General features: G+C 40.5%; 4 protein-coding genes across 7 annotated transcripts in view; all 4 read left to right on the top strand.

Annotated features, from left to right (window-relative positions):
- The window catches only part of LOC118384429 (homeobox protein Hox-B3a-like), a 56,539-nt gene that overhangs the window by 4,639 nt on the left and 24,775 nt on the right, over positions 1-27,125 (top strand). The window contains exons 1-2 of one of the 4 annotated variants that reach the window (XM_035770964.2): positions 17,897-18,403; positions 26,930-27,123. The exons of 1 other annotated variant lie outside the window; for it this stretch is intronic. The gene's annotated coding sequence lies outside the window, so the exon portion shown is untranslated. Of the gene's footprint in view, positions 1-17,896; positions 18,404-25,616; positions 27,124-27,125 lie in introns of those variants that run through there. 2 more of the 4 variants (XM_052518635.1, XM_035770972.2) reach the window with 2 other exon arrangements.
- LOC118384433 (homeobox protein Hox-B6a) lies at positions 1,858-4,689 on the top strand. Its single transcript, XM_052518639.1, has 2 exons — positions 1,858-2,473; positions 3,820-4,689. Exons 1-2 carry the CDS (start codon positions 2,047-2,049, stop codon positions 4,074-4,076), a joined length of 684 nt encoding a protein of 227 aa, XP_052374599.1. The 5' UTR covers positions 1,858-2,046; the 3' UTR covers positions 4,077-4,689.
- LOC127905987 (homeobox protein Hox-B5a) lies at positions 6,637-9,222 on the top strand. The gene is made up of 2 exons (XM_052518638.1): positions 6,637-7,394; positions 8,095-9,222. Exons 1-2 carry the CDS (start codon positions 6,812-6,814, stop codon positions 8,340-8,342), a joined length of 831 nt encoding a protein of 276 aa, XP_052374598.1. The 5' UTR covers positions 6,637-6,811; the 3' UTR covers positions 8,343-9,222.
- Positions 21,170-25,171, top strand: LOC118384432 (homeobox protein Hox-B4a-like). Its single transcript, XM_035770975.2, has 2 exons — positions 21,170-22,801; positions 23,770-25,171. The coding sequence occupies exons 1-2, from the start codon at positions 22,378-22,380 to the stop codon at positions 24,096-24,098; spliced, it is 753 nt and encodes a 250-aa protein (XP_035626868.1). The 5' UTR covers positions 21,170-22,377; the 3' UTR covers positions 24,099-25,171.

Below are 27,125 nucleotides of genomic sequence, written 5' to 3'. Positions count from 1 at the left end.
GTGCAAAATATACTTGTAAGACAATTATTTCCATCAAAATGCTGCGCGTAAAAAAACATTTTATCCACAGTAGAAAATATAACATTTACAAAGAAATATAGGCCTATTACTACTTAACTTTGTTTCACACACATACTCATGTACATACATGTATTAATATATTATATCTTAAACAAATATACAGAACAATACAAGACCATGAAAAGAGCACATACTTACATATGCATATGTCATGCGGAACTCGGGGGACTATGAGGTAGTTCCGGGAAATATGACAAAAAGTGACAGGCGAGTGTTTCCTCCCTGGTCTGTATAAACAAATCACAACTTTTTCTCCCTACAGTCCGACGCATCTTCACTTGGATTTCCGGTCATAGTCCATATATATTGTGTAATGTTCAATGAATTGGTATCTAGTGTGATGCTTCTCATGCAATTTGTAGACAACTTTTCTGCAGTGCAGTTTTGTCCACAGAAGTTACCAAGTCAGAGTACTTCAGCTGGCTTTACCTTGTTGTTTGTAAAGTTATAAGGAGACCTGCAACGAGACAAAAAGCAAAATGAGAATTGGTTCAGAGGAACAGACATTAAAGTTATTTTTTACACAATAATAGCCCCATATCATCAGATCATTATGCTAAAGACTGAAAAAATGGCTTATGGTAGTTATTATTCATTAATTATTAACCGAGACTTAGACTGGCCCATTTCTCTGTGTACTTTAACAAATGGTCACACAATGGACGTTTTCCGTTCACACAAAACTAAGCCAAACCAAAGGAAGCTCTGTGTCCTGGTTTGAAAGGGAACCAAAATGAAAGTAAAAATACACAGACTGCCGGCGCTATTCTACAGACAACACTTGTATGAGGACCGGACTTATTTATGGGACTGGCTAATTTATGATTTTGTAAATGCCATTTGTAAATGAAAAACAGATCCAGACTTGACTTGACTCGTGGTAGAAAAGTCAGCGAAACATGTAAAGCTTTACAACGCGTAATGACCTTCCCAGTCAATAATTTTGAAATAAAAACCGGTGCATGAAATGTGGTCAGGGCAGCATGCATGTAAATACACACTCAGACTAGACACATGCGGTAATAAGGAACTTGTATGATACCGCAACGTAGGCCAGAGCCGTTCAACAAACAACCAATGGTAACATATCGACTAATGTACGGCAGCTAATTTGCTCTAAACATTTATAAAAGCCAGGGCTCTCAAAATATTGTATCATATTCAACTAATATAGGAATATTGTTTAGTGAAGGCAACTGTTGCAAAACCCAAAGCAATTCTAATGCTGAATATTCAATAAATTCCAATAAATATATTAAGCACGTGCATGTTGAAATATACTTTAATTATATTGTCAAATACCCGGATGGAAATCGCTATGGAAATAATGGTGATGATAATGTGCTGTAAGAGGGGAGAGGACATATTTCATCACATATCTACTGTACTTGAGCGAATAAATCAGACGACCAAAAATATAAACACAAAATATTTCAAATGCAGAAGATAACTCAAACTCCCATTGGTGCGTCTCTATATGATTTACGTTTTCAAGCCCTTTTTAATGTGGGGATTATTTGAAGGGTCATATTTGTTGTCTTGAGTGAGTAGGGCCTTTACCGTATATGGCTCACCAAAGACCAAAGAGAAGGGGGAGAAGTGTCTATGTATTCAATTTACCACTTTAAAATTCCAGTGTGATTCGTATTGTGCAATCTCATTGGGAGGAGAGAAAGGCGAAAGAGATGGAAGAGAAAAAATGCCTGCTCTCGGGTTTGCGCTGGGGTCCCCCGGCGCATGCAATCACAGCCCCCCTCCAGGGTGCTATTTTGCAGACACTAACGCACGCTATTGGTCAGCGCCTGGTCAGATGGTATGGTTTCCCTCTGTCCCGCACTGGCACATCGCCACCCAGCGCCCCCCCTCAACTAAAACCCAATCTCCGATAAACTACTAATAGCTAAACCAGTTGGACTATAAAACACAACAAATCATAAACCAAGGAAAAGAACCTGTACCCTCCCAATGAGTTCCTATTTTGTAAACTCAACTTTTCCAGTGACTCTGCCTGGAGGACAAGAGTCTTTCTTGGGACAGATACCGTTATACTCCTCCGGATACACTGATCCTTTAAGACACTATCCTGGTGCTGCCTATGGCGCTACCAGCGTTCAAGACAAGGCGTATCCATCCTCGTATTACCAGCAGGCGAACGGTGCCTATGGCCGGGCCAGCGCCGCCGGTGCATGCGACTACGCAGCAGCCAGCTTTTACAGGGAAAAGGACCCCGCCTGCACCCTCGCCAGCATAGAGGAACATTCGCTCGTCCTGAGCCAAGACCATCGCAAGACGGACTGCTCGGGGCAAAATAAAAGCATATTCGGGGACAGCGAGGACCAGAAGCCCTCGACGCCCGTTTATCCGTGGATGCAGAGGATGAACTCGTGTAACGGTGAGTCCACATTGTCATGTAATTTGTTTTTTCTTACGGTTTGTTTTGGTTTTTGCCTGTCTGGGCTGATACATAGAGCTTGCCTATTACATGTGACCTGCAGCAGCACTGTATAGCGCCGGAAGAGCAATACAGTGGGAAATATTGTCGTTCTAGTTGTGTCTTAACACCCAGGGTGAAAGTAAAGGAAGCAAAGCATGCTATACAAAATCAAATGTACACTTTTGATGAGTCCTCCATAAGTACATTTTTTTCTCTCCCCATAAACTGTTTTGATTATGGTTCTTATCGCCTCAAGGCTGACATTATTCACGTTGTAGATTCAAATCGCACGGCACACGAACACATCCTTGGCAACAATGGAACAGCAGTTCCATCAAAGATGGGTTCTTATCACAAAATGGCTCGTATTGTTTTTTTGACAGGGTTCCAGCTATTAGTGCTTAGTTATTCACCACAAAAAGACTCTCACTATCACAAAGTTCAAAATGTATCACAAGGCAAATACACATAGTGACAGTGCTATGGGTTACAGTTATAAATGATGTCCGAGGCATGAGATATGATAGGGAAGCACACTACACAACAATAGAGGAATAAATTAGCACCATAAATTACATTCGAGGAATTCCGTTTCGACACACAAAAAAAACTTAAACAACTCTTAATAGACAGTGAGCGAGAGCTACTCTTCCTTGAATGTTGGATATCAATAATAATAATATATGCCTAACATTTGAATTATGATCACTTTAAGTGCACCCTTCTGCAACGGCTTTTTATTGTTTTCTGTCTCTAAGAAGAAGCTGTGTGTGACTTGCCAGAAGCAGTGTGGGTAAATTAGTGAATGCTTAGAATTATGATGATCAATAAAGAGCTCCTTGTTCTTTAATGTTATGATGCGCCATGGTTTGCCCCTACTGCAGGCTAGAATGTGTTTATTAAGATAAAATACGTTGTTATTAAACTTGTCAAAACTAACACCCCTTCTCTAAATAACTTGTGTGGAAACAAACAACAGGAAATAATATTGTTTGGCGCAAAAATACACACATGATTCAAATATCGTGCATATTTGTAAAAAATTATGACATAACCCTGTGCAATATGATGTAAACAGCACTTTTACGAACTCATTTAAAGGCAGCTTCTAGGACTATAGAAATTATATCATTGTTTGCTACTGTACACCACATGTCTACCAGTAAGGCGTAAATCTTCAGCAAAAGCTCACGAGTTCATGGTATTCGCCCCAAGCTCTTTCTCCTCGGACATAGCCTGTCTATCTATATCAGTGGTATAAACACAAGTTAATGTTTGACTCTCTCTTCCCTTTCTTTTGACAGGGACCTTCGGTAACCCCGGTCGAAGGGGTCGTCAGACGTACACCCGCTACCAGACGCTCGAGCTGGAGAAAGAGTTCCATTTTAACAGGTACCTTACCCGGAGGCGCCGTATCGAGATTGCGCACGCACTGTGCCTAACAGAACGCCAGATCAAAATTTGGTTCCAGAACAGAAGGATGAAGTGGAAAAAGGAGAATAAACTGATCAACTCCTCTCAGACCAGCGGAGAGGAGGAGGAAGAGAAGAGGTCAGAGTAAAGAAAAGAAGAAGACAAAAAAAATGCATTAAATGGCGTATGGCATCATCTTCGGATATCCTACACATATGAAGATACTACCTTCATATGTCCAAAGCTCCCACCGGTAAAGTTGTGTTTGGTAAATTTGTTGTAGCATTCCAGAAGTTCACTTAACTGTCTATTTTTGTTATTGTTATTGTCATTTTATGTTTCTTTAAAAAAAATCATGATTCTGGTAACTGAATGACAGTGTTTTTGTGCGCTTGCCTCTTGATTTCGGATGTGGCCCAAAAAAATGATTGGTCATGTGTAACGAAACTATTTGAAATATATGTCATATTCGTGTTCATATTTAAACTGTATAGAAATAAAAGGAAATTCTCCTTGTATGGTGAATTAATGTATTTCTTTTGTAAGTTAAATACCCAGCCAGATCTAGTTGTTTTGTTGACTTGTTGTATAGTTTCATGGGGAGAACATACTCGATCTACTGATAATTCAAAAATACCAAAAGACTGGGTCAAAAGTTTATATTTTATGGATTTTATACGTGGTTTATGTTTGTGGTTTTGTCACAAATAGGTATCTACTTACGAAATCATTCAATAAAATGTAATAATTATTCAACCTGTCTTGCACGGTCTGAGCGAGCATGCTTTACAGGTCTTTGAGATTTTGTCACTGCTTAGAACACCATTTTCAGTAAGTAGACTAGAACACATTTGGCTCAGGAAGTGAAATAAGCATAGGCCTATATAATTCAAAAGTATGTCCAGAACAAAACTTGTGGATAAGGTTTTGAAACAGGAAATCATAGGAAAGCTAAATTCCTCTCTGGAAAACGTATTTTTAAAGAACTGTCTACCATTTGCCCCTACATAAAAATAGCGAGCACCGTCCATCTGCTGCAGTTATAAAGGTATGCGCAAACACTGACTTGGTCATAAACCAAGGTTTGCTCTTTCACAGGTGTATGAAACACACGAATTTGAATTTAACCGATGGAAGTGAATACTTAAGGCTCAGTGACAGCAAACTGTGCGAGGCTGATTGAATTAATGGCTGGGAGAGAAAGTTGACCTGTCAGCCCAGACACTCACCCAAACACTCAAGTGTCCATTCCACGACCCCCATGTCTCTCAATGGTCACGTTCCCTTTCCAGGTACCATCAGTGTGACATTTCATATTCAATAGAACCATCGGGCCTGGTATTCCCTCGTAGATAATTACACACAAATGATCTGGAAATTGTCAACCGACAACTTCCCCAGTGTACATGACACATAAAGTAGCCAAGACATCATAGTGTTGTCATTTGGAGTTTGAAGGAAAACAGCACAAATACATATGGGGACTACTTGTGAACTACAGCAAAATCTATAGAAGTGGGCCTTGCTTGGAGTAGACTGATATTCTCCAGGCTTCATGTTACAGAAGTAGCACACACTTAAAATAGCCTCAAGTGTGATATGTGGATACGTAGAATGCATAAGTATCAATCTGTCTCCCCTTGGAGATAGTCTGGACTATTTCAACTATCCTTTTCCGGTCTATATGTAAGCATACATGTGTGTTGTGTATAGTGGGGTTTTACATATCATGGTACTCATAGCCCACATGAAATAACTTGCGCCTTTCAATCAACAAACCATAAATAAATCATTACCTTATATCATGACTTTGCATTCCTCTCGTGAACAGCGACACGTTTCCAGTCAAAAACGTTGCATACGTGGTGCATTAGAAAAGAGCATAAAATACATAGACAAATGATGTGAAGTCGAAACAACACCTTTATTTCCTTTCACGGCTAGGTCTACTCACCGACGACATTTTACTTACAGGTAAGAAACATTACCAGGTGTGCCATTAGCTTAGACTGAAGGTTTACTCTTCGCTTTAGAGTCTAGACCTATTGTGTGTTATGTTCTAAACCTCAAATGAGTAGCCTCAAATGAATAATACAAAAAGTGAATTATATATTAATATGACTAATATCATAGTGTTCAATATCTATCAGGTATTATTATTTTTATTATTATTATTATTATTATTATTATTATTATTATTATTATTATTATTATTATCAATGATGGAGAGCCAGTGTGACTAAAATCTTACGAGACACTTCCCCTGAGCATGGTAGAATGAACATGACTCTAAAATCGGCATCATAGCTATAAACGTTATTAGCTGTAGTGTGTGTTGGTCTACTGTATTAATATTCAGTTATTAATGGTGCATTTATTGCCACGAACCCACTTTTTCTCCCAAAGAAAAGGTTAGCAAAGACGCAAAATGATACTGCGATCACAACAACCGATAAAGAAAGTTATGGGGTAACAAATCATTTTTATTCTTTCCGAAAAGAGACCTAGATCATAACTAAAACTCCTTCTCTAAAGTCCTTCTTTACTGCATTAAATTAAATTCCCAGTAGGTGACGCTCTCTGCCAACACGGAGCACAACCCTGCAATGGGGAGGCACACGTTGACTTGAGTCTAACGACTCCCATCTCGTCATCATTTGTAACCATAGAGCATGAATTACCTCTTGAAGTCATCAGTGAGAATTTACGACTGGTCAACAAAAGCACGTGATTCTCAAACGCACCCCCACCCCCATATTTGGCCGCATACATAGCAAAAACGAAGTACAGTGCATTGCTATAATTCATTAATACATCATAAATCGTGAAGCACAGCGTTATAACGACCAAGATCTACAAATCAAGCCCTCTAAAACAACCTAAATGAGCTCTTACTTTGTAAACTCGTTCTCAGGGCGCTACCCAAATGGCCCCGACTATCAGTTACTAAATTATGGAACTAGCAGCAGCGCTATGAACGCCTCGTACAGGGACTCCGGCACCATGCATTCGGGCTCGTACGGCTACAACTACAATGGGATGGACCTGACCGTCAATCGTTCATCCAATACGGGCCACTTTGGGGCTGTTGGGGATAACTCCCGGGGTTTCCAGTCTCCCGCTCCGGAGACACGGTTCAGGCAGCCGTCAAGCTGCTCGCTGGCGTCCCCGGAGCCGCTGCCGTGCTCCAACAGCGAGAGTCTGGGACCCAAATGCTCCTCGCCCCCTTCCGACCAGAGCACCTGCACGACGGGCAGTAACCTCACCAACACCACACATTTCACTGAAATAGACGAGGTGAGCGCTTCCTCCGAGACCGAGGAGGGCACCCATAGAGCCAGCGCCAACCCCGCCGCCCGGACGCAGCAGAAGCAAGAGTCCACAGCAACCTCCACCACCACGGCATCGAGCGATGGCCAAGCACCACAGATATTCCCTTGGATGCGGAAACTGCACATTAGCCATGGTATATAGCCTACGTGATGTCTATCTGTACTTATTTTGATATCAGAAAGGTTGTGTTTTGTGTGTTCGTTTAATCCGTTAGCGTTTCCTCTTGTTGCTCCTGATGGTGCCTTTATTTGAGCAAATTCCACAAAAGCGCCATAAATCTGTCAAGAGGGTAAGCCTCGCAAACCGAGGGCTAGAGAATGGAACGGGGTGAGAGAGAGAGGGCAAAACGGCAGGAAGACTTAAAAGTTGTTGTTCCTTTGAAAAGTTAAGCTTTATTACGTGTGGGAACTTTATTACTGCAGGGTGGGAGTAAAACGGCAATAAAATGTGGAGAACGGAGAAAGCCAGTAGAGGGAAAAAAAGAGTGCAAGAAGTTGAGGGATGTATTATTAAGGACAGTGGTCAGGAAAAGACTACTGTTGTAACCAAGCATGTTCTTTGTAATGGGGAATGAGATGCCCAGTGAAAGGAATTAATTGATAGCCTAAAAAAATATTTTAAAAATAACCTAATACAGCCGGATGAGGCGTGTAAACACCATTTGGGGTAGTTTTATGTGCTGTGATAGCCGTTGCCTAGATCGGTGGACTCGGTCGTGCGTTGTGTTTACAAACGTGTGCTGTTCAAAGTTATTGAGTATTTGCTTGTGTAATGCTTTTGGTGGTTCTTTCTCGTTAATGTTTATCCCCTTGCGTTTTATCCATGCTATTCAGATATGACTGGACCGGACGGCAAAAGGGCCCGAACAGCATACACTCGCTATCAGACGCTAGAGCTGGAAAAGGAGTTCCATTTCAATAGGTACCTTACCCGGAGGAGGAGAATAGAGATAGCCCACGCGCTGTGCCTCTCAGAACGGCAAATAAAGATCTGGTTCCAAAACCGAAGGATGAAATGGAAAAAGGACAATAAACTGAAGAGCATGAGTCTGGCTACTGCAGGTAACGCTTTCCAGCCATAGACGTCACGCAAGTAAATAATACAATACGAGGGGTGAAAAGAATACATACATTCAAAATAGTTTTTAAAAACACTATAACTGAGTACTGTACAGCGCGGCATCTTTTCGCATGTTGTTGATGTTTTAGGGCAACTTAACTTATACTGTGGTACTGCTTCTATAAAAAACAGTTCATATTCATATTCATATGTTGTTGTCTTTTTAATACAACGGTGATTATTGTTTGGAGGGGGAAAAAAAGAAAAATAGCTATCAATGCCGCCCGTTGTTATTGTTATAAATATCGTTTATGTGTCAAGTGCTATGTTACTGCTTTCTTGAAAGTTGGCATGTGAGCTCTTAAATGTTATAACTTATTTACAAACTATAACGAACATACTTTACGAGTTTACATCTTTAGAGACTCCTCTGCCCAAACATGAAGTTAAGCTATTTTAGACAGGCCCCTGTATTGCTTTAGCAGGAGTCACGGTGTGTTATATATGATCACCTTCATGTTTTCATACCATTGTTTGAATCATTTCTATGGATTATTGTGTCATGTGTTTAAATTACTCATTTATTTTTTGAAAAAAGGGAAACTTGTATATACAAAATCGTGACTAGAATTCCCGTATCCGTTCATACGTGTGTATAGTTATATTCCAAATGTAATTGTATATTATTGGATCATGCTTATGTTCCAGAAAGGATGTATATATTAGACATTTTTCATGTGACCAATTGGCTATTTGTATTGGGCAGAGTGAATGACAAGTGTGTGGGGGAAAATGACAATTGTCATGTCGGACTGCCTGTAAGCATTCTGCCAATAAGCTTTTTGTATTTGTTTGTAGCTTACCTTGGAGTACAAAATAAAGTTCCTCATACTCAGACCAAACCCCTCGAGCACACTGCTTGTAATTCTCTACCCCCTGCCTACTTCACAAACGACCCAGCTGGGGTCAAACACGCATCTCCCAGACCCCCTGTCTACCCACTGTCCAAACCTGGTGGACATGTATCCTGTTTTGTACGACATCAGCTGTCAATTCGTCTCAAAACCTTATCAAAATACTTCGGGAATATGTCTTCCACAAATGCAGTCGGCCAAATGATAGAGTTAAGAGTTGAGTCATAAATGGACAATCGCAGATACGCATTACGCACAAGGACATAGCCACTACTGCAGTCATTCCCATGTTTAAAATGCAACCTGAGGGACATGTGGCAATCCCAACGACAAAAACAACTGAAACTCAACTAAAATACACACCGAGCACACACTCTTGGCCCATCTCTTGTTGACAAACGTTGACATCCAAAACATTAACGAATTGGGCACTTTTCTGTAATGATTTCCTCATTGTTAAACGGTGCCCCTCCTGTACAAATTAGTTTACGTCTCACTTTCAGTAAACAAGCACTGAACTTTCAAACTTACCCGTGGGTTCTCAACCGTTGTTTCTGGTCCTACGCTACTTTTTAGAGCCGAGTAAAGGTCCTGCCAAAAAGCCCCATCTGCCCGGCGCTGCCTGGCCAATTGCGTTTTGAAAATTTGCTTTCCCCTTTGGCCAAACTATACCAAAAGAAGCTATGACATTTACATGTCAAACGGATGAGGGTTTTATCTTGAAGTTAGATCGTAAAAATCGCCCAAGCCACCGACAGATACCCCTTACTGGCTCTCAAAAGTCACGTGGGGTCCATAAAGTTAGTTTTATGGTTTTGGGGAGTTGACAATATATATTTCACATTCTAGAATGCAAGTGACGGTTTAACTGCTTCCGAGGGATTCTAAAGGGTCAGTAGTTAGACAAGAGCTCTGTAGTAGGCCACTGCCATGCCCTTGTCTGGTACACACAATGTCAGAGCTCCGGTTCGAACCATTTCAATGCGGGAAATGTAGCCCGTGGACTGTATGAACGCACCAACTGCACAGTAAGTCCAGTTTTAAGGCTGATTTGGCTGGTGGTTAGGCCTAGGGACAAGGGGGGAAGAAGAGGGGAGGCATCGTGTGTAATGACTGTAATTTATTTGACTCTCAACAGTGGTATTAATATGGTGCTGATTCTCTGGAACTTCATATATGTCGGGTATTTTAGTTAGGCCTATCTGCTATGTGTGATTTGGCGTCATAGATACATGTGTTTATGTGTGCTTGTGAACATGCTTTAGTTGTGTATTTGTGGATGTAACTATACAAACCTTGACCTCTGCCTCTGGGGGAATTCATGTAGACTCTACTGTTGAGGGAAGTTACTTAGACATATAGCCTGTCGTTTTTTATTGTCATTTTGCATCTATGAAATAAAGTTTTGTTGTGGTATACACTTTGACATCCTGATTTGAAAGTATTGTTATTAGATATAAAATTATTGAAATGTTCTTGTCAATAATCTCATAACGAATTATATATTTTTTTGAAGCTAAGGCGTTAAAGTGCTTGGTAACCTGGAGTAGAGTTGCTTCAGCCACAAACAGATTACAGCATAGGCTACTCGACGGTCATGGCGATGGGTCCTTAGACAGTATAGAGCTGTGAACGGAAAAGAGAAAAGTTCAAAGCGATTATTAATATGAATATGAGTGTAATATGCGTGATTATGGTTGTACATTGTTTCTACCTGTCTGGTTTGAGGATCAGATATGCTATTGTGATTATCCAGTTGGCAATAGATTACTTTTACCCACACTTTTTCCCACACTTTTACGCACACTTTTACGCACACTGGTTTAGTGTGTGGAATGGATATCATAGAACGACCCCCCCCCCCCCACACACACACACAATAATGATATGCGTCCTAGAGGTACAAGCAAATCTTTGTTCGTACCCTGCCCAAGTATTCTCAAGCAGGGAGGGTGTGAATAACTGAACTGGATGCGAACATTCACATTCGACCCCTGTATCAAAATCTCCATGTAGGCAGGACTAATTTCAAGGAACAAAGCCTTGAGTTAAAGTCCTTGAGATATTCAATACCATGGAAATGGCACCTCTGTATGACGTATGATTAAATCATGTAAATTGTTTAATAGTTGTGTCAACGCGACACTTACATTTGAGACCAACTGTAGCTGAACTCATTTGTAAACTTTAAACTCTAAATCATTACATGTCCTTGTGTAAAGATCTTTATCGTGGAATCTCTGGCAGTTACTGTCGTTCAAAAAACAGAGGATACAGACGTCATTATTTTAACAATGAATAGCTATGTAGTCTACCCAAAGCAGAGGGCAACCGCAACAGAGATAGGCTAGCGAATCAACGGCTGCTGATAGGGTGGGATATTATTTCGGAAGTTCCTCAGAACTCGTCTACAGATCTCCAACTGTCAATAATTATTTTCTCTCAGATCTATCCCAATGTATTTTCAATATGGGGACGACTGGCCCTCTTCCAGTATTTTCAACCGTCTGGACAGTTCTTGTTTGTAAGGACAGTTGTGCGTGCACATGATGCAAAATATTAAGAAAAAAACATCTTTACGCAGTGGAACCAGGAGAGTTATTCAGAATCAACAGTTTTGGTTAGCATTACTCATATTCATGACAGGCCAAAATTAATTCACAAGGATATGGGTTTTATATGTCTAATGGCAACTTTTGCATTTGATAATCGGAAAATGGAAAATCCACTACAGGCTTCTCTATGGGCCCTATTTAAACGTATATTCATAGGACGAATAACAGCATATCGAACTATGAGCAGACCGATGTAAACATGTTATTAATGTTTAGTTTCACAAGAATACCTATATTACAATAACGATTGCCAAATAGGTTAATATCAGATTATTTTCACTGAGACTACATTTAATTACACTTTCTCTTTTCACAAATATTGTCAAAATCAACAATCATATATTCAGCTGTTGGGGAGCGTCCCATACGGTAGACAATTTGAGAATCCAATATTGTCCAGTGGGATCTTAGGCCGAGTTCATGTGTTTTTTAACTCTCAATCCTACAACGTCCTATTTATAATTTAAAAAATGAATATTGGGTTTCCGGTGTATTTTACTCTTGGCTCGTGGTGTGTGTGCGTGTATATGTGTGTGTATATATATGTGTGTGTGTGTGTGTGTGTGTGTGTGTGTGTGTGTGTGTGTGTGTGTGTGTGTGTGTGTGTGTGTGTGTGTGTGTGTGTGTGTGTGTGTGTGTGTGTGTGTGTGTGTGTGTGTGTGAGCGCGTAACAGACCGAGGAAGTTCCAGCCAGTAAACAGGAAGGCGAAACTCTGGTCGGGAGGAGAGGTTAGGGCTTCCATTTAATTTTTCATTGGCTTCCTTATTATAATGATAGCCAACAGTCGGGAGGGCTCTGGCCAGAGGCCTCAGCCGGTCACAGAAGTAGTGCGCGACTTATGCATTTTTTCCGCTTCAAAGTTGGCCAACGGGTTCACCGACCTAAACCCCCACGATGTCGACCACTTAGTTTTTTCATCATCCGTTTCCCGTTTAAGTAGGCTACATGTACTTTTTGAACAGTCAGAGGCTTAGCATGAGCATAAAAGTTTGTAGATGTGTGGGTGAGTAACTAGGCGACAGCTTTTTCATTGCAAGGTGTGTGTGCTTTTACGTGTGGGGTGTGTTTTGGTTATGTGTAGGCACAACATGAGAGAGCAGAGAGAAGCGTATCGGTAAATGGGTATGACAAATTGTATTGTGGTTTTAACAGAAATTCTAAGATGTGTGTCACAAGCCTTGGTATTTTGCAGTGCTTTCAATTTGAGGCGTGTATATAGCCAATTTCATTTGAGTTTAAAGAGAACATGACTGACCTAAATAATCCTGAATTATGACTGAAACTTGTTAATGGAATTTGGAGAATTGCTGTTGCTTGTGTACCATATGAGCACGACTTTCCCTTTTGTCTGTGTCTCTACTGTTATTTGGTTTCACAAAAAACTCAACATCTTTCCGGTCTTTTCGATGGAGGACCTGGAACATTCGTGTGCCACAATTTCGAACGTTTAAATTGCCATTTGAAACCGCGTAATGTGTTTTGCATATTGATAGGGGTAATCTGGCCGCATATCTCATCCATAATACATAGGGTGTCACCGCGAGGTCAGCAGACGAGCGATGCAAAGCGAGCTCTGAGTGCGCAGGCGCAACCACATTACAGCAAGCCCATCAAGTACCATGTTTACCCACCGACAGGGGGAAAAGGAATGAAGTAAGTTGTTCTTATTTACCTATTGTTTACCCGCTTCTGTATCCGCTTCTCAGGGTGAAATAGGTGTGTGGTGGGGGGGACAAAAATATCCTAAATGTGTCTTGCACGTGGGCCATGTAGTCTCCACGTTTGAGAGAGGACTTCAACGGAAACGCACTGAGTACTACTATAAATCTGTTTGCAATTGCAGGCTGAGCAAATCTGATATTCCTTGCGTTGAGATAAGAACTTGATAACGCCAAATCCTTGTTAATATTCGCTAAGATTTATGTTAAGGGGATCACCCTCCTGCAAATATTTGAGGTTGTATATCACCTATATTGGATGTGTATTCCATGCATGTTGAAGTTTAGTGATAACTGGAGGAAAGGGAATCTGTACATCATTTCATTACTTCAACATATTCCATTCGACGGGCTATTAATTAATCCATAAACCGCAAGTTATATTTGTGCAACTTTTTAAATTCTTATGTAGGCCTATGTATGTGCTTTTATTTGCATATTGCAGATGTGTAACATGTATTTCACTTCTAAACTAGTTCTTACTGGTTTGCGTCTTTCAATTCTATCTATACAATAATAATACTTATTATTATTATAGTTTAACAATGAAAGTGGGCAATTATTGATCAAAATGTAATGTGTGAAAGACACGTACGATATACAGGACTGTTTCATGTGAATACATATCGAATCTCACACTTTTACCATTTGATGTCAGCATTACAAAGTCTTTTACAAAAAAGTTTAGTTCACTTTGGTGATCTTATTCTTCCTCGAAAACCACTTCACCATAATCCAACCATCCACCAACAACCTCTTTTCAAAATGTTGTTTTGTTTTCTGGAGTAGGCCTTAAACCACAAACACAAAAAGCTGGATGTCTTCCCCTTCACACAATTAGATCTGTGCCAAGGAATATTCACTTTAAATGCAACTCTCTCCCATCGCCAGCAGAGCCCGCTTTAGACCAAGTTCATAGCCACAAGAGAGAGTTGTGAGTCCGCTTATCTTCCACCCACCCAGCGCTTCGAACATTTGAAACATAACAGTCGATAACCTAAACACTGTTCTTTACTAAAATAGCCCTCTCAACTGCGTAAAAGTAAACTTCGATTCTACAAAGTGGAGACCACGAATCGAAACAGTCTTACTACAATACAAACAGCAATTTACGTGAGACTGTCTATCTCCCTGTTTTTCGTCGCTTTATTAACTACACGAAGAGCTGGAAAGGCAACAAGAAAATAAACCAGCAGTGTCTGTTAAAAGCAGTTTTGACATAAGAGAGTAAGCATCGTAGTCTCCTGGTCTTTCTCTTCTCCCCTGGAGCTAATAAAGGAAGTTGAATCCAGTATTGGTAGAATGGCTGTATAGCTAGCTGCATGGGGTCAAACAGTTGAGGGGTCAAAAGTTTACGTCGTGCGTGACTCTGCAGTCGGCTGTCGACTCTGTATTATAGACCAATTGCTTGGTGTCAATGGCAAAGTGGGAGAGGAGAGGGAGGGATAGAGAGGTGGGGGCGCGAGGGAGGGGGCTATAGATTGTCTCATGCGCAAAGATGAGAGAAATGATAGAGAGAGGAGAGGGATAGGTGAAGGGCTGACCTTCGTGGTAACAAAGCAAGCCCCAGCGCGCGACGGAGAGAAAAACGGACGCTTAGATTGAGGGAAGAAACGGAAGGATTTGGTGACATTGGGGGTCTCTCACGCACAATGCAGGTGTTTGCTCTCCCCAAACGTCCTGTCACAGGGACAACGGGAAATATCTAATGGCTCGTGAAATAAAATTATATTCATTTTCAACAGAATTAAACAATATGTCTGTTGTTGTGGTGGTCTAGTTTACCTTTTGGCAAAGGATTTACGTACAGAACGTAAAGTAAACTACCCATACATAAAATGCATGATGAGGAATTTTGATAATTTTCTCTAAAATAGCTCACGTCTCTTCATCGTATTGCAATTACATGATAGGCTAGCATGTGTGGTTCTATGTTAATTCGTGGGTGTTTTAAAAAACATCACCATATAGGCCTAGATCTAGAATTATATAGTTTCCCTCTTTCCAGCATTGGATAATCAAAATAATGATAGGCCTTTCAATTAAGCACACCTCATTGACACTAGCCTATATATTTCCGCTTGTGTTGCATTCTTTTAGTGTCAGACATTTAGCTAATTGGCCTGTATTGAGGACACATGTCAGTTGAAAAAATATGGGAAATGACAAAGTAAAATGAATGATTTGCATTATTGTTATTACTTCTACACTTCTAATACTACAACAAATGCAACTATTATACTTGTATTAGTCGTAGTTGTAGCAGCAGCTGGCAGTAGTGATGTGCAGTAAATCATTATGGTGTTAGTGTTACTGCCATGGTGGAGGTCAAATTATACAAGTAATAGGCTATAGTATAGGCCTAATAATACAAGTTGTGTTAAACTTGAATGTAGTGAAATATCTGAAATATCTGTATACGATCTGCGGTTATGAACCCCAGAGCCCTCCCTTCCCCTCTCTGTGCTTATCAGCGTTACGCCGTCAACAAACATTTTTATCTTGCTTACCATCTTAAAAATCCCTCACCTTATCTGATTTTCCGCTCAAAAATAATGCGCACGGAGACAGAACCAACATCTTGAAAAATGAGTCTTTAGGCATCCTAAAGAAGGTTTATGTTATAAAGGCTGGAATCCTTATTGAGCAGGTTCATTATATTTCTAGACGCTACAATTGCATATGATGGTTTTCCCCTCACAAATGTCTTGGATTGTTTTTGTTTATGTCTATTTTAAGATAATGTATTTTGCAACCCCTGTAACAATTTAAACAAAACACAACAAAGTCTGTAGGCTACTAAAGGCGAATTGCAATGTAGATTATTTCAATAATCAAAAGAAGGAAATCACTCTGATCTGTTGAAAATGTAAATGTGTCACTTCCACAAAGAACTGCAGTAAACAGTGAAAATACAAGGAAAACATCCTGCGAAAGCATGGGTAAAGGATAGTGGTTGGCAGAAAATGGATGTTTAGACAACGTTTTGTCCACATGGTGACAACTTTCCCTAGTAAGAATATCAAAGTTGAATACCTGGAATAAGGCTATCATACAATCTGGTTGACCTTTGGAACCCTAAAACACCACCCTTCAGCAAATTCATCAACAAAAAGGCCTCCATTTTTTTCTTTTACGTAAACCTCTTTATCTACGTCGAGAACTTGAATGGGTGACTTTGGACATATTGTTGAGGTATGCTTAATGTTGGGGGGAGAAAAGAGAGAAGAGAGAAACGAGATAATTGATAATGCAGTAAATAAATAATTACGTTATTGACACACATTTGGCCTAATGGTAGAGTTTAGGATGATACAATTCTGGTTGGTCGGTATTTTGGCAAACAAATAAGTGCATAAGTGGTGAATAATTGTGTTAGAGAACATATCCCTATTGGAGTTCATCCGGAGTTCACTGAATTAATTTCAATTCCATTGTAGTTTGTGCGGTTGCCTAGCAGGGTATTGCCGTGAATTTTAATAACTGCAGTTTGCACACGGCTAGAGAAAGACAATAATAAATGTAGCTATCGTAGCTTTACATTTTTCACTACGTCAAAATAATTAACATCGAATGATAGCAAAGATTATTTCATTTCTGTTGAGCTTAAACACGATGCGTGCGTCCCTAAAATGTCCAATGTAGGCCTATTATATTTAGATGAAAATAAGACAAAAAGTGAGCACATATGTTAGATCCACAATACTCAATAAATCTAGTGTAAGGAAAGGGTATCGAATATCCTCAACTGCAATTACTTAATACTTTTAAATCGACAAGTCGTGCATTTATGGTGAAATATAGGCTATCAACTAACAATAAATTCATCAATTTATAAAATGTTAAACAAAGCATATACATTTTAAACAAGATAGATGTCTAAATGTTAGTCTACATTAACAATATTGTAGATCACGGTTTGTTAACTGCACATTTGGTTCCCCCCATTGTGCACAGGAGATTTTATTTATGCAACAAAGAAAATTAAAATCACTATGCTTGAGTTGTTTTTCGGGCTTGGAAAGCCTTTTTGAATGAGCCCCCTTCCTAGTCCATTTTTCTTCAAAGTAATGACCTGGGCACAATTCTATATGACCGAGCAAGCTATGCATACATTACTATAGAAGTTGCGTGTGGGAGAGACCCAAAGAAGGGGTGAAACGCAGGTCAGCACGTCTAACAAATATTAAAATGTCCTCGGACTCTTGACACGCCTTGCTGTTTAACAAAGACTGCCAAACTGCGAGATTAATACGAAAACTTGAGTCCACAACAAAAATGCCTTAAAGCACCCGGTGGTTTGTCGCGTTCACAACAGTAGAGGGGTAATGTGCATTTTATTTTTTTAGATGTATTAGGTGGCATGCGGTGGTGTTGAGCAGGGGGATAGACTAGCCCTCTTTAGTCGCCCACCGCAAGGTTAAAGCGACTATGTCGCATTCGTTCGACTGAGGAAGCTGGTCTCCTGCTGTTTAATCGAATTATTTTCTTCCTCTTATAGTATGTGTAGTCTACGCGTCGGAGATTGGCTTGCGCCCTTTGGAGAGTTTAATGTCCGCCTGCCCATTGTCGCCCTATGCAACCGGAGTGAAGCTTAGGCGAACACCGCGGAAATGAGAGGGAGTTTCACGCAGAAAGGTATCACGGAGAGGTCACGGGCTAAACCTGTAGCGTTAGAGAAAGGAAAATGGGGCTTCAGGGCTCACGGTACGGGGAAAGAGAAAGAACGACTTGGAGAATCGACAATAACCGGAGTAAGACCGCGTCCTGTGTGCAGCAGGAGAGATAGGGAAAGGAGGGAATCGAAGACGAGATTAAATGTGCCAAGGAGAGAAGTAAGTAAGAAATTGGCGCTTCATTTACATATCGCGGTGTTCTCCATAGAGCAGGTGCTTGCCTGGGCGGACCACGTGCTTTGCACTGCGGTGAGTGGCACTGTTCCCCCTCCTTTCATATTCCGAGTAGTTATGACTTTAATTCAACCCATTGAGGCGCAGGACCCTGAGCACCGTATGGTGTTTTGAGGGTGAATATTTACCTTGGCTATAGTTTGTGGGTGCTCTCCTTGAATGCCTGTCGGTGTACACATTAACCCCCGAAGGGGCAGATGGCTCAGGGGTCCCAATACCGTTCAGAGGGGATGGTTAAGGGGGTGAAGGCGAGGTCGTGGACTCCAGGGGGTGAAATGGCTAGAGTGGGCACAAGGGCTGGACATTCTCCCTTATGCTATGAAAACATATTGGTCCTATTTCTGTGCATTAGAATTTAGTCGCGTGACATAAGTATGATTAAGACTAGCTGGACTAAATTTGTTCATATTGTCCACATTGTATATGATTCATTCAGCCGCGATATAAAGAATTCCAGCTGTTTGAGGAGTAAGAAATAATAGACTGAGACAATGCAAGAAAAGGACGATTTGAGTGTTCAGGACATTGTTAAGGCCTATTTGTGAATTAAGCAGCCCAACGAACATGTAAACGCTAGGGGTGCTAAAGATTTCGTAATATAGATTTTTTTTCTTCCTCATTACAAAGTATGAAACGAACAAAGAGAATTTTGGTATAGAGAGGTTCACTTCGATTCCATCTACATTTTTTCGTTTTTCTGAAATTACGTTGGCTTTTGCGCAGTAATAGTTCCATAAATTGAAATTGGTCCCAAATTCCATAACAAAGAGCCCTTGCGATTTCTAAACAAAGACCCATCCAAAGAATAACCTATACTCATTGATATATGAACACTTTGAGATATATATATAGACTAAAATGGACACATGGGATTATGAAATATCAATATGCCTACTTTTTGCTTGTTTTATCGCTCTAACTTATTACTGGTCCTTCTGTAGCTCAGTTGGTAGAGCATGGTGCTTGTAACGCCAGGGTAGTGGGTTCGATCCCCGGGACCACCCATACGTAGAATGTATGCACACATGACTGTAAGTCGCTTTGGATAAAAGCGTCTGCTAAATGGCATATATTATTATAAATAATGGCACAATATAAGATATTTCTAATTATTTGAATTCTCCATCATATGAGTAGCCTACCACTGGTATCGTGTTAGATTATTAAATCATATCTCCTCATTAAATAAATAGCCTCAATAAATATATACATATTCTCCATAATAAATATTTGAATATGTAAAAAATATATTTTCTAAGTCAATATTGCAATTTATTTAAAAAAAAATGTGTATGTGAATCTAATTTGAAATGCCTCTTACAGAGGATGGTTTGAGAAACATGCTTGAGGTTGATTGGAGGTGAAGGTCTTTGTTTTAATGTGTATGTACATTATTTTATTTTTGGAAAGTAAAAGCTGTGCTCAGAGACTATTTCACATGGAGCCTGGGACTATCATTCTCAGGGGTAGCCTATACACACATTTTATCCGAAATATTTCAACATCGTTTGATAATCATTTTAATATAACTCTGTAAGTCATTTACATATATAAAATGCCAACGCAACCTATTTCTATTAGGTATTGTTTACAACACATTGAACACACATTTAGCTCTTACAATGAAGTCGACATCAAATGGTATTCTCTGTAGAAGATTATTGTGGTTCTAAAATGCTGTCGTACACGGGTCTTACCTTGATAGTATTGATGATATTTTAGCCTTTTCTATATGGTCAATATGCTTGCTTCTTCGTAAGGTTTGAGTCTTGAGTAGCCAGAATGAGTGTATGTGTTTTTTTCCAGGACGTTTAAAATCGAAATGAGAGACTCTGAGCTTGTTGTGAGGGGGAAACTTGTTAAAAAGGTCGTAAATTCTGCTGTGCTGATTTAAGGATGTGAGAGGAGTTGGCCACTTCTTCCTTCGTGCATATTTTATTGTTTTATATACCCTACATCCGGATATTGCCGTTTGAGTGGTGTTTGCCGGTGACTTTGTAAACAAAAATGACCTGTTATAAAAAAACAAATGTTGTATTATAGCCTGGGCTCGAGCATCGGTTGACCTTTCTGAAGTTTGACTCACTTGAGCTTTCTTACTATGTGTATCGTTGCTTGTCAATATTGTGTACAGTAGTCGATAAGGAGCTGGCTATCTTATCATCCCGCACACCCTCAAGTTTATTCACTTGGCTTTTGTTCGCTCTGCATTGTCAAATATATTACTGGCTTCGGTTATAAACGAGCTACCCCTTCTCTTTTAATTGTAGAAGTGTGAGCTTCAGTCTCCCCTGAATATTAATATTTTTTAAACCCAATTACTTTCACTTGATTTGCTCTTACTATTCTTTTGTGGTTACTCAAAATCACAATGCCATTCACCTATTGTGCAATATATTTTGGTGAGTCATGATGTCTTTTTCAAAACATAAATGCAAGAGAAACAAATGTGAATTTGTAAAGTTGGTCCCTGCACATCACGAGCTCGCTATGTTTGCGAGCAAAGCACCTTTCATTATGTAGTGCTGTAGCACATTGCTGACACACTTGAAGGAAGCCTGCTTTGGGCGTAGCACGTTGACATGACGTAGTCAAGGTGAGAAGCCCCTTTCAATACCTGTCCGGAGAATACCTGTCATCTATATATACCCTGTAGATCCGGATTTGTGTGAACAGACTCACGGTCACAAATTCGTATCTAAGGGAGTATGTAGTTGATGTATACACTACAAGCCATCGATGGATACAGACGACTGCCAGTTGATGTTTATTTGGATTGTGTTGTACCATTAGGATATATTATCCCACTGTAGGCTAATGGGGTGAGATACTTTGTTATTGTTTTTCATTGTTGATCATTTCAGTGGAAAAGGTGAACCGAAAGTTATAATGAGTTTTATTTGCCATGTTAATCTGTCAAGTGCTGTGATTTGCTTGTCTTCCACTGAAAAGCGTATTCACTGTGCCACCATTTCGATTGAGAAACAGTCAATTTGGACAACAAAAGAGTTTTATCGCATGATCACTCACCATGCATGGAGCCTTATTCCATCGATAACATTGCATGGGTTAGGAGAATGGAGCCCTGATGAGGACCAAAACTATTATTCGGTTGGCAATGCAAGGGCGCGTGGTCTCAATTACTATGCAAGGTAGGTGTGTAAATTGGTGTCCAGGATAAACGTGGTGTTTAGGGGGGACTGACGACGAACTCGCTTTAATGCAAAGGTCTAGCTGTGATTTAGGAGGCTTTGTAACCTGAATTAGTTGATGAATTTTCTATCGATCCTAAACAAGCCTAGATTCATCTCTGACAGCCTTCTGCTGCACGCAGCGCACGCCAGGGCATTCTCTCACCATTATTGGGGAGTGCATTTAAAAGCTTGGCAAGAACGAGCACACGGCATCACTTTTCCCAGCCCTTGTTTTCAAAAGCTCCAGCCAAAAGAAGAAAAAAATAGTGAGTGAATATGGCTTAACTATCAAGCGTGGGACGCAACTCGGTTCTTGTTTATGTACTGTATCACGAATTGGACAGGTGAGGGGGTTGGTTAGTTGATCTGCTCTGTAGACGTTTGGAAACTCCGGTGGTATGTATTTCTGGCGTGTCTGCTTCAGGTTGTTATTGTTTTGATTCGTGCTTTTCGCGAGCGTGCTAGTGTGCAAAAAAAAGTATGCAACATTCGGATGCCACAAACTATGCCCAGATGATGTGCGGGTATGGCTAATCCTATTTCCTTATCCGGGAATCGTCAGGATCCACGCCATTGGCTCCTGCTGTCACATGGATTCTTAACTTTGTTCACTTGACAGAAGTAGGAGGGTTCTACGAAACAGGAAAACGAGTAAAGCGATAGATATAAATTTTAGTATATTTTGTGTGCAATTCAAAGAAATTAATGGCCATGAGTTCCTATTTGATCAACTCAAACTATGTGGACCCCAAGTTTCCACCCTGCGAGGAATATTCACAGAATGACTACCTACCCAGTCACTCTCCGGACTACTACAGCGCCCAGAGGCGAGAGCCTGCTTTTCAGAATGAGTCGATCTACAACCAGCGGTCAGGCTGCGCCGACCCGCCTTACACAACGTGCCAAGGTCCGGGGCAGCCCACGGTGGTGATATCTCCACGGGGTCATGTCCTCCCCCCAGCCGGACTCTCAACCCCTGTCCCGGAGCCTAGCCACCATTGCGACTCCGTAACTCCAAGCCCTCCACCCGCCTGTGGCCAGAATCCCCTCAACCAAAGCCCTTCCACGGCCAGCTCTCGCAAGGATCCCGTGGTTTACCCCTGGATGAAAAAAGTCCACGTAAACATCGGTAAGTGCTGCTAACTTCTCCCTAGTCTGCGTCTTTGTGAGCTTGAATCAGTTTACCTAAGGTGGGAAGCTTAGTGTTCGGTGCTAAATCTCTCTCCCCTCGTGAAGTAACCCTTGGTCTAGATTTACGATCGGCTGTTTGCAGGGCAATATAATTACATCCACCATAAATTTTTATTGCACTTCTTCGCCAAGTACCTTTGAAGTCTATGCAACCTAGCCCTTCTAATTTCCTCCTAAAATTGGTTTTATGACGACTCGACTATCCCATAAGTTAAGTTTTATGCTTTGGTAATTTGATTTTAAGTGGTTGGATGTACAAACGTGTACATTCCTCTGTCGCCTCTATTGTTCATGGAAAACTTTTATGGAAGCTAAAATATTCATATTTATGGAGACTTCAGTAAAACACTGATGGTAAGGCAAATAGTTGAACTCTATTATGGACCCACACAACTATTCTGCAATAATTAGAGTGTGTGCTTTGAGAACTAGGGCATGCATTCAGACAACGACAAATGAGACTATTGTAAAGTCACTGTTTAAAGACTTTGCCCTGTGCATAATACCAGCGCCATACTCCAGAAATTCAAAATTGAAGGAGTTAGGGCCTTACTTTTAGATAGGTTATTAAGTTTGTATTTTATTAGGCTTTTTTTGTGGGTACAATCCACTGTGTTTTGTCTTGTTTTGAATTAGTTTAATCATTATCCAGCACCCATTCAGACTATAATAACACCCTCATGCGCCCCTCATTCACAGTGAACTTAAAGAAAATACAATGAGCATCCATGGACGTAGGTTTACTTATAGGCCTACCTACCCTATGACACGTTCTGAGGCCGATTTAATATAATATAAAAAAAAACAACATTTGAGCTGTGATTGAATTATATTGGTTTCGGCCTACAAATGCGATACATGTGTGTTTTGGGGATGGCCTGTAATATATAGCTCTCTGTCCCACAGTGAATCCAAATTACACAGGGGTGGGTGAGCCCAAGCGCTCGCGGACAGCCTACACGCGACAGCAAGTCCTGGAGCTGGAGAAGGAGTTCCACTACAATCGCTATCTGACCCGGAGACGCAGAGTAGAGATCGCCCACACCCTGGTTCTGTCCGAGCGCCAGATCAAAATCTGGTTCCAGAACCGGCGGATGAAATGGAAGAAAGACCACAAGCTGCCCAACACAAAGATCCGCTCCAACAATAACTCCAACAACACAAACTCGCAAAGCAGCGGGCTCGCGTTGGGGAGTTCTCAGAACCGAACCAGCGGGCCACCACCGAGCCTATAGCCTCCACCCTCCCCTAACCATCCACCACCCACCCACCATGCACTTTGAAACCTCCGTTTCTGGAGTGGGATACATGGATTCCACCATGTTTTTACCTCCCCTCTTTAATTCAATTACAGGGATAGAACATGTGGGGGGAAAGAGAAGGGGGAGTAAAAAACGAAGAGTAAATGTGTATCTCAAAAAAATTTAGAAGGGGAGACGATTCAAACACAAACACTTCCAATGATGTGTTCACAACCTGATCCAGTTCCCTTTTTTATCCCGTGCCCCTCTCCTACTCTCTCTATCTCTCCTACTCTCTCTCTCTCTCGTTCTCTCTCCCCCTCCATTAGAACAGAAGGCGGCAGATACTTTTCAGATTTGGTGAAGATGGATCCGTGTTTCATCTTTAATCATGCCAAACTCGGCCCCATTTGTCATGTTTACTCTGCAGTACAAAGGATGAACCGTGGGCCTGCCCATTACCTCGACGTCCAACGTTGTGTTTAATAAATGAGCCCTCTTGTTTCGTCAAGAGCCGTTTTCTTACTCCTTTTTCTCTCCTCAATACTAAAAAATACACAGAATATGTTCTCCGAACATGAAGTTTTTTGTAAGAGAAAATATAGCTGAATCTCAGTTATATTCTATGTTTATATATTAAGACTGACAACGATTGTGAGGTCCGTTGCTAGTTCATTTTTACAGGGACTCGTTTTTCCTTCTTTGTTTCTAGCAAAGACAGGGTGCATTTGAACAAAAGATGGTAAATCACGGTATTAACAAAGGACAGTCGTCGCATATATGAACCAAAATCTGGTACAAACCTACCTAAGCATTATAAACACAGCACTACAATGTACTACCTAGCTATTATAATTACCTCAGTTGTACTTATGTTCATTATTTTATTGCCTTGTGTTATGAAGTGACAGGTTGAGCTCATTTTAATTTTGTGGCAAGTATCTGCAATACGAACATATTCATTTCTTGTAAGTGAAATGTAATTTAAGCAATTTTGTTGGCCAGGGTTGTAAAGAGAAAAAGGTGCGTATATTGCATGACTGAATACACATTTATTTGATATTTTATCTTTCTCTGTCTGGTATCCTTTCTTGGCACAAACATGCGCACACACTCCCTATTTCTTTCGCCCTCTCTCTGTCTCTATCTCTCTCTCTCGCTTTCTTCTCACCATGTGCCATTTTGGGTATTTTATTTGTATGTGTTCCTTTTATTTACATTCCAAAGATCAGTCCTGTCGCTGATAATTTCGAAATTTTAGTTTTTTCTTCCTCCATATTTGAATGTTGCTCTTTTTTTGCTCTTTCTCCTCAGTGTCTACCTATTATTTGTAAATAGCTATAGAAATGTAATAAATGGCTGAAAAAGCATCCATCTATCCTCTTTGTGTCCTCCTTTCCCTCTGCCTCTGTTTCCCCAATGCTATGGGTCCAAAAGATACTGAGATAAGTCGCTCTCTTCAGACCAGCTCCTTTAATAGCAAGGGATGTGTAAAAAAAAACAAAAGAAATCAATTTAATTTCGTCTTCCCATGGTGGGTTTTCGTTTGCCTTTCTTTGTAGCCTGTCTTTTAAAAAAAATCACTGAACATCTCCGTGGTGATTTATATCTTATGGTCATGAGTGATCCTGGTACATTATGCCTTGTAATCTCGTTTTAAATCACAAACCCCTTCGTTTCACTCTCTTCTCTCGTTAATTTAACGGTGCTCACTGGTGCTGAAAACAGCCTGAAAATATGGATCCTCGTTCTGAAAAAAAATGCTAAATAGGTTCTCGGCTCGTGGGCTTTTAATGCTTTAATGAGTCTAATTTTTGCACAACAGTTTCTCGGTGTTTGCTGGCTCGCTGTGTATTTTTTTAAATTACAAAGGAGCGGGTCGGTGCCATAGCTCAAACCCTGACAACCAAATAGATAATCAAGAAGACAAATGGCTTCTTTTGTAAGGCGCGGCTCTTGTATTAATTTTCATTTTCTTCTCTTAGAGCAGGTATCGAAAATATAGAGCAGAAGAAAATAACATTCCGTTTGGGTGTTAAACTTTTAAACAAAAGTGTTGCCTCAAATTGGTCTGCTCGCATTCTGTGGAACAGAGAAGATTTTCTATTACTTGCTGGTAGATGTAAGCCCTTGTGCCATATAGCCTCCTCCAATCACTTGATGTGATTATATTTCTCACCATATATTTATGAAATGCCTTTTGAAAACCCCCAGCGTCCTACAGGCCTATGCTATGCCTCAAGACATTGAAGCAAGTCCAGATAAAGATACCATTGAAATACATACAATGTGATAGGCCTACTATCGAATTCGTTCGTAGTATTTTTGAATCCGCTCTTTTTTAAGTTCTAAAATGTGTTTTCGCGTGAAACTGATGGTAGGCACTACAGCTCACACACATAGATGCACACCATTGATTTTCATGTGGGGCCTTAGGCAATGTCTCTATACTTCTCAGATGGCATGTGATATTATGTCCAAATGTTGTTATATTCACAACAGTTCAAACGTCGTTTATTTGAAGAGATACATTGGTCCCCACGCACATGTGTCTTCACACAAAAAGCCCCCAAGCACTTGCATAGTAAAATAAATGAATTTGCGTGTGACATTACATACAATATGCACCTTAGAATTCTATTCTTATCCTTTATTTTTATTTTTTAACTTCTGCTTTCGGAGGGTGAATAGGGCCGAATGGATTTCTAAGGGGCCCCAAAAGTTCACCACCATTATTTGCGGACAAGAAAAATGTGAAAATTATACAGAAAAATCATTAATCACCTCTTCTCTTTAAACACTTCTTTTCCTCTATTGTCATTCAGCAGCACAACTGCACGGACCTTCTGCTAGGAGGGGAGAGGAGTCTTGGAAGACACTTGAAGATACCCCCCTTCTCAATCCACCACCTTCTTTTTGACCAAGACTTGCCACAAGAAAACTTTTTTCTTGACGAAAATCTCCATAGAATCCCAACGCATTGAGAATCTTTGCATTACCGAGGATGGCAGCGACGAAGGT

This window comes from Oncorhynchus keta, chromosome 5 (assembly GCF_023373465.1).
Source record: "Oncorhynchus keta strain PuntledgeMale-10-30-2019 chromosome 5, Oket_V2, whole genome shotgun sequence".
In the NCBI taxonomy this organism is placed as follows: domain Eukaryota; kingdom Metazoa; phylum Chordata; class Actinopteri; order Salmoniformes; family Salmonidae; genus Oncorhynchus; species Oncorhynchus keta.
Note: the sequence above shows the minus strand (reverse complement) of the source record. Positions and strands in the feature narration are given on the sequence as shown.

What these genes read in the sequence shown, in the direction of transcription:
- LOC118384433 (XM_052518639.1), top strand. Translation starts at nt 2,047, where the DNA reads ATGAGTTCCTATTTTGTAAACTCAACTTTTCCAGTGACTCTGCCTGGA. An exon ending in GAGGATGAACTCGTGTAACG is followed by an intron (nt 2,474 to 3,819) that starts GTGAGTCCACAT and finishes TTCTTTTGACAG; the next exon opens with GGACCTTCGGTAACCCCGGT.
- LOC127905987 (XM_052518638.1), top strand. Translation starts at nt 6,812, where the DNA reads ATGAGCTCTTACTTTGTAAACTCGTTCTCAGGGCGCTACCCAAATGGC. An exon ending in GAAACTGCACATTAGCCATG is followed by an intron (nt 7,395 to 8,094) that starts GTATATAGCCTA and finishes CATGCTATTCAG; the next exon opens with ATATGACTGGACCGGACGGC.
- LOC118384432 (XM_035770975.2), top strand. Translation starts at nt 22,378, where the DNA reads ATGGCCATGAGTTCCTATTTGATCAACTCAAACTATGTGGACCCCAAG. An exon ending in AAAAGTCCACGTAAACATCG is followed by an intron (nt 22,802 to 23,769) that starts GTAAGTGCTGCT and finishes TCTGTCCCACAG; the next exon opens with TGAATCCAAATTACACAGGG.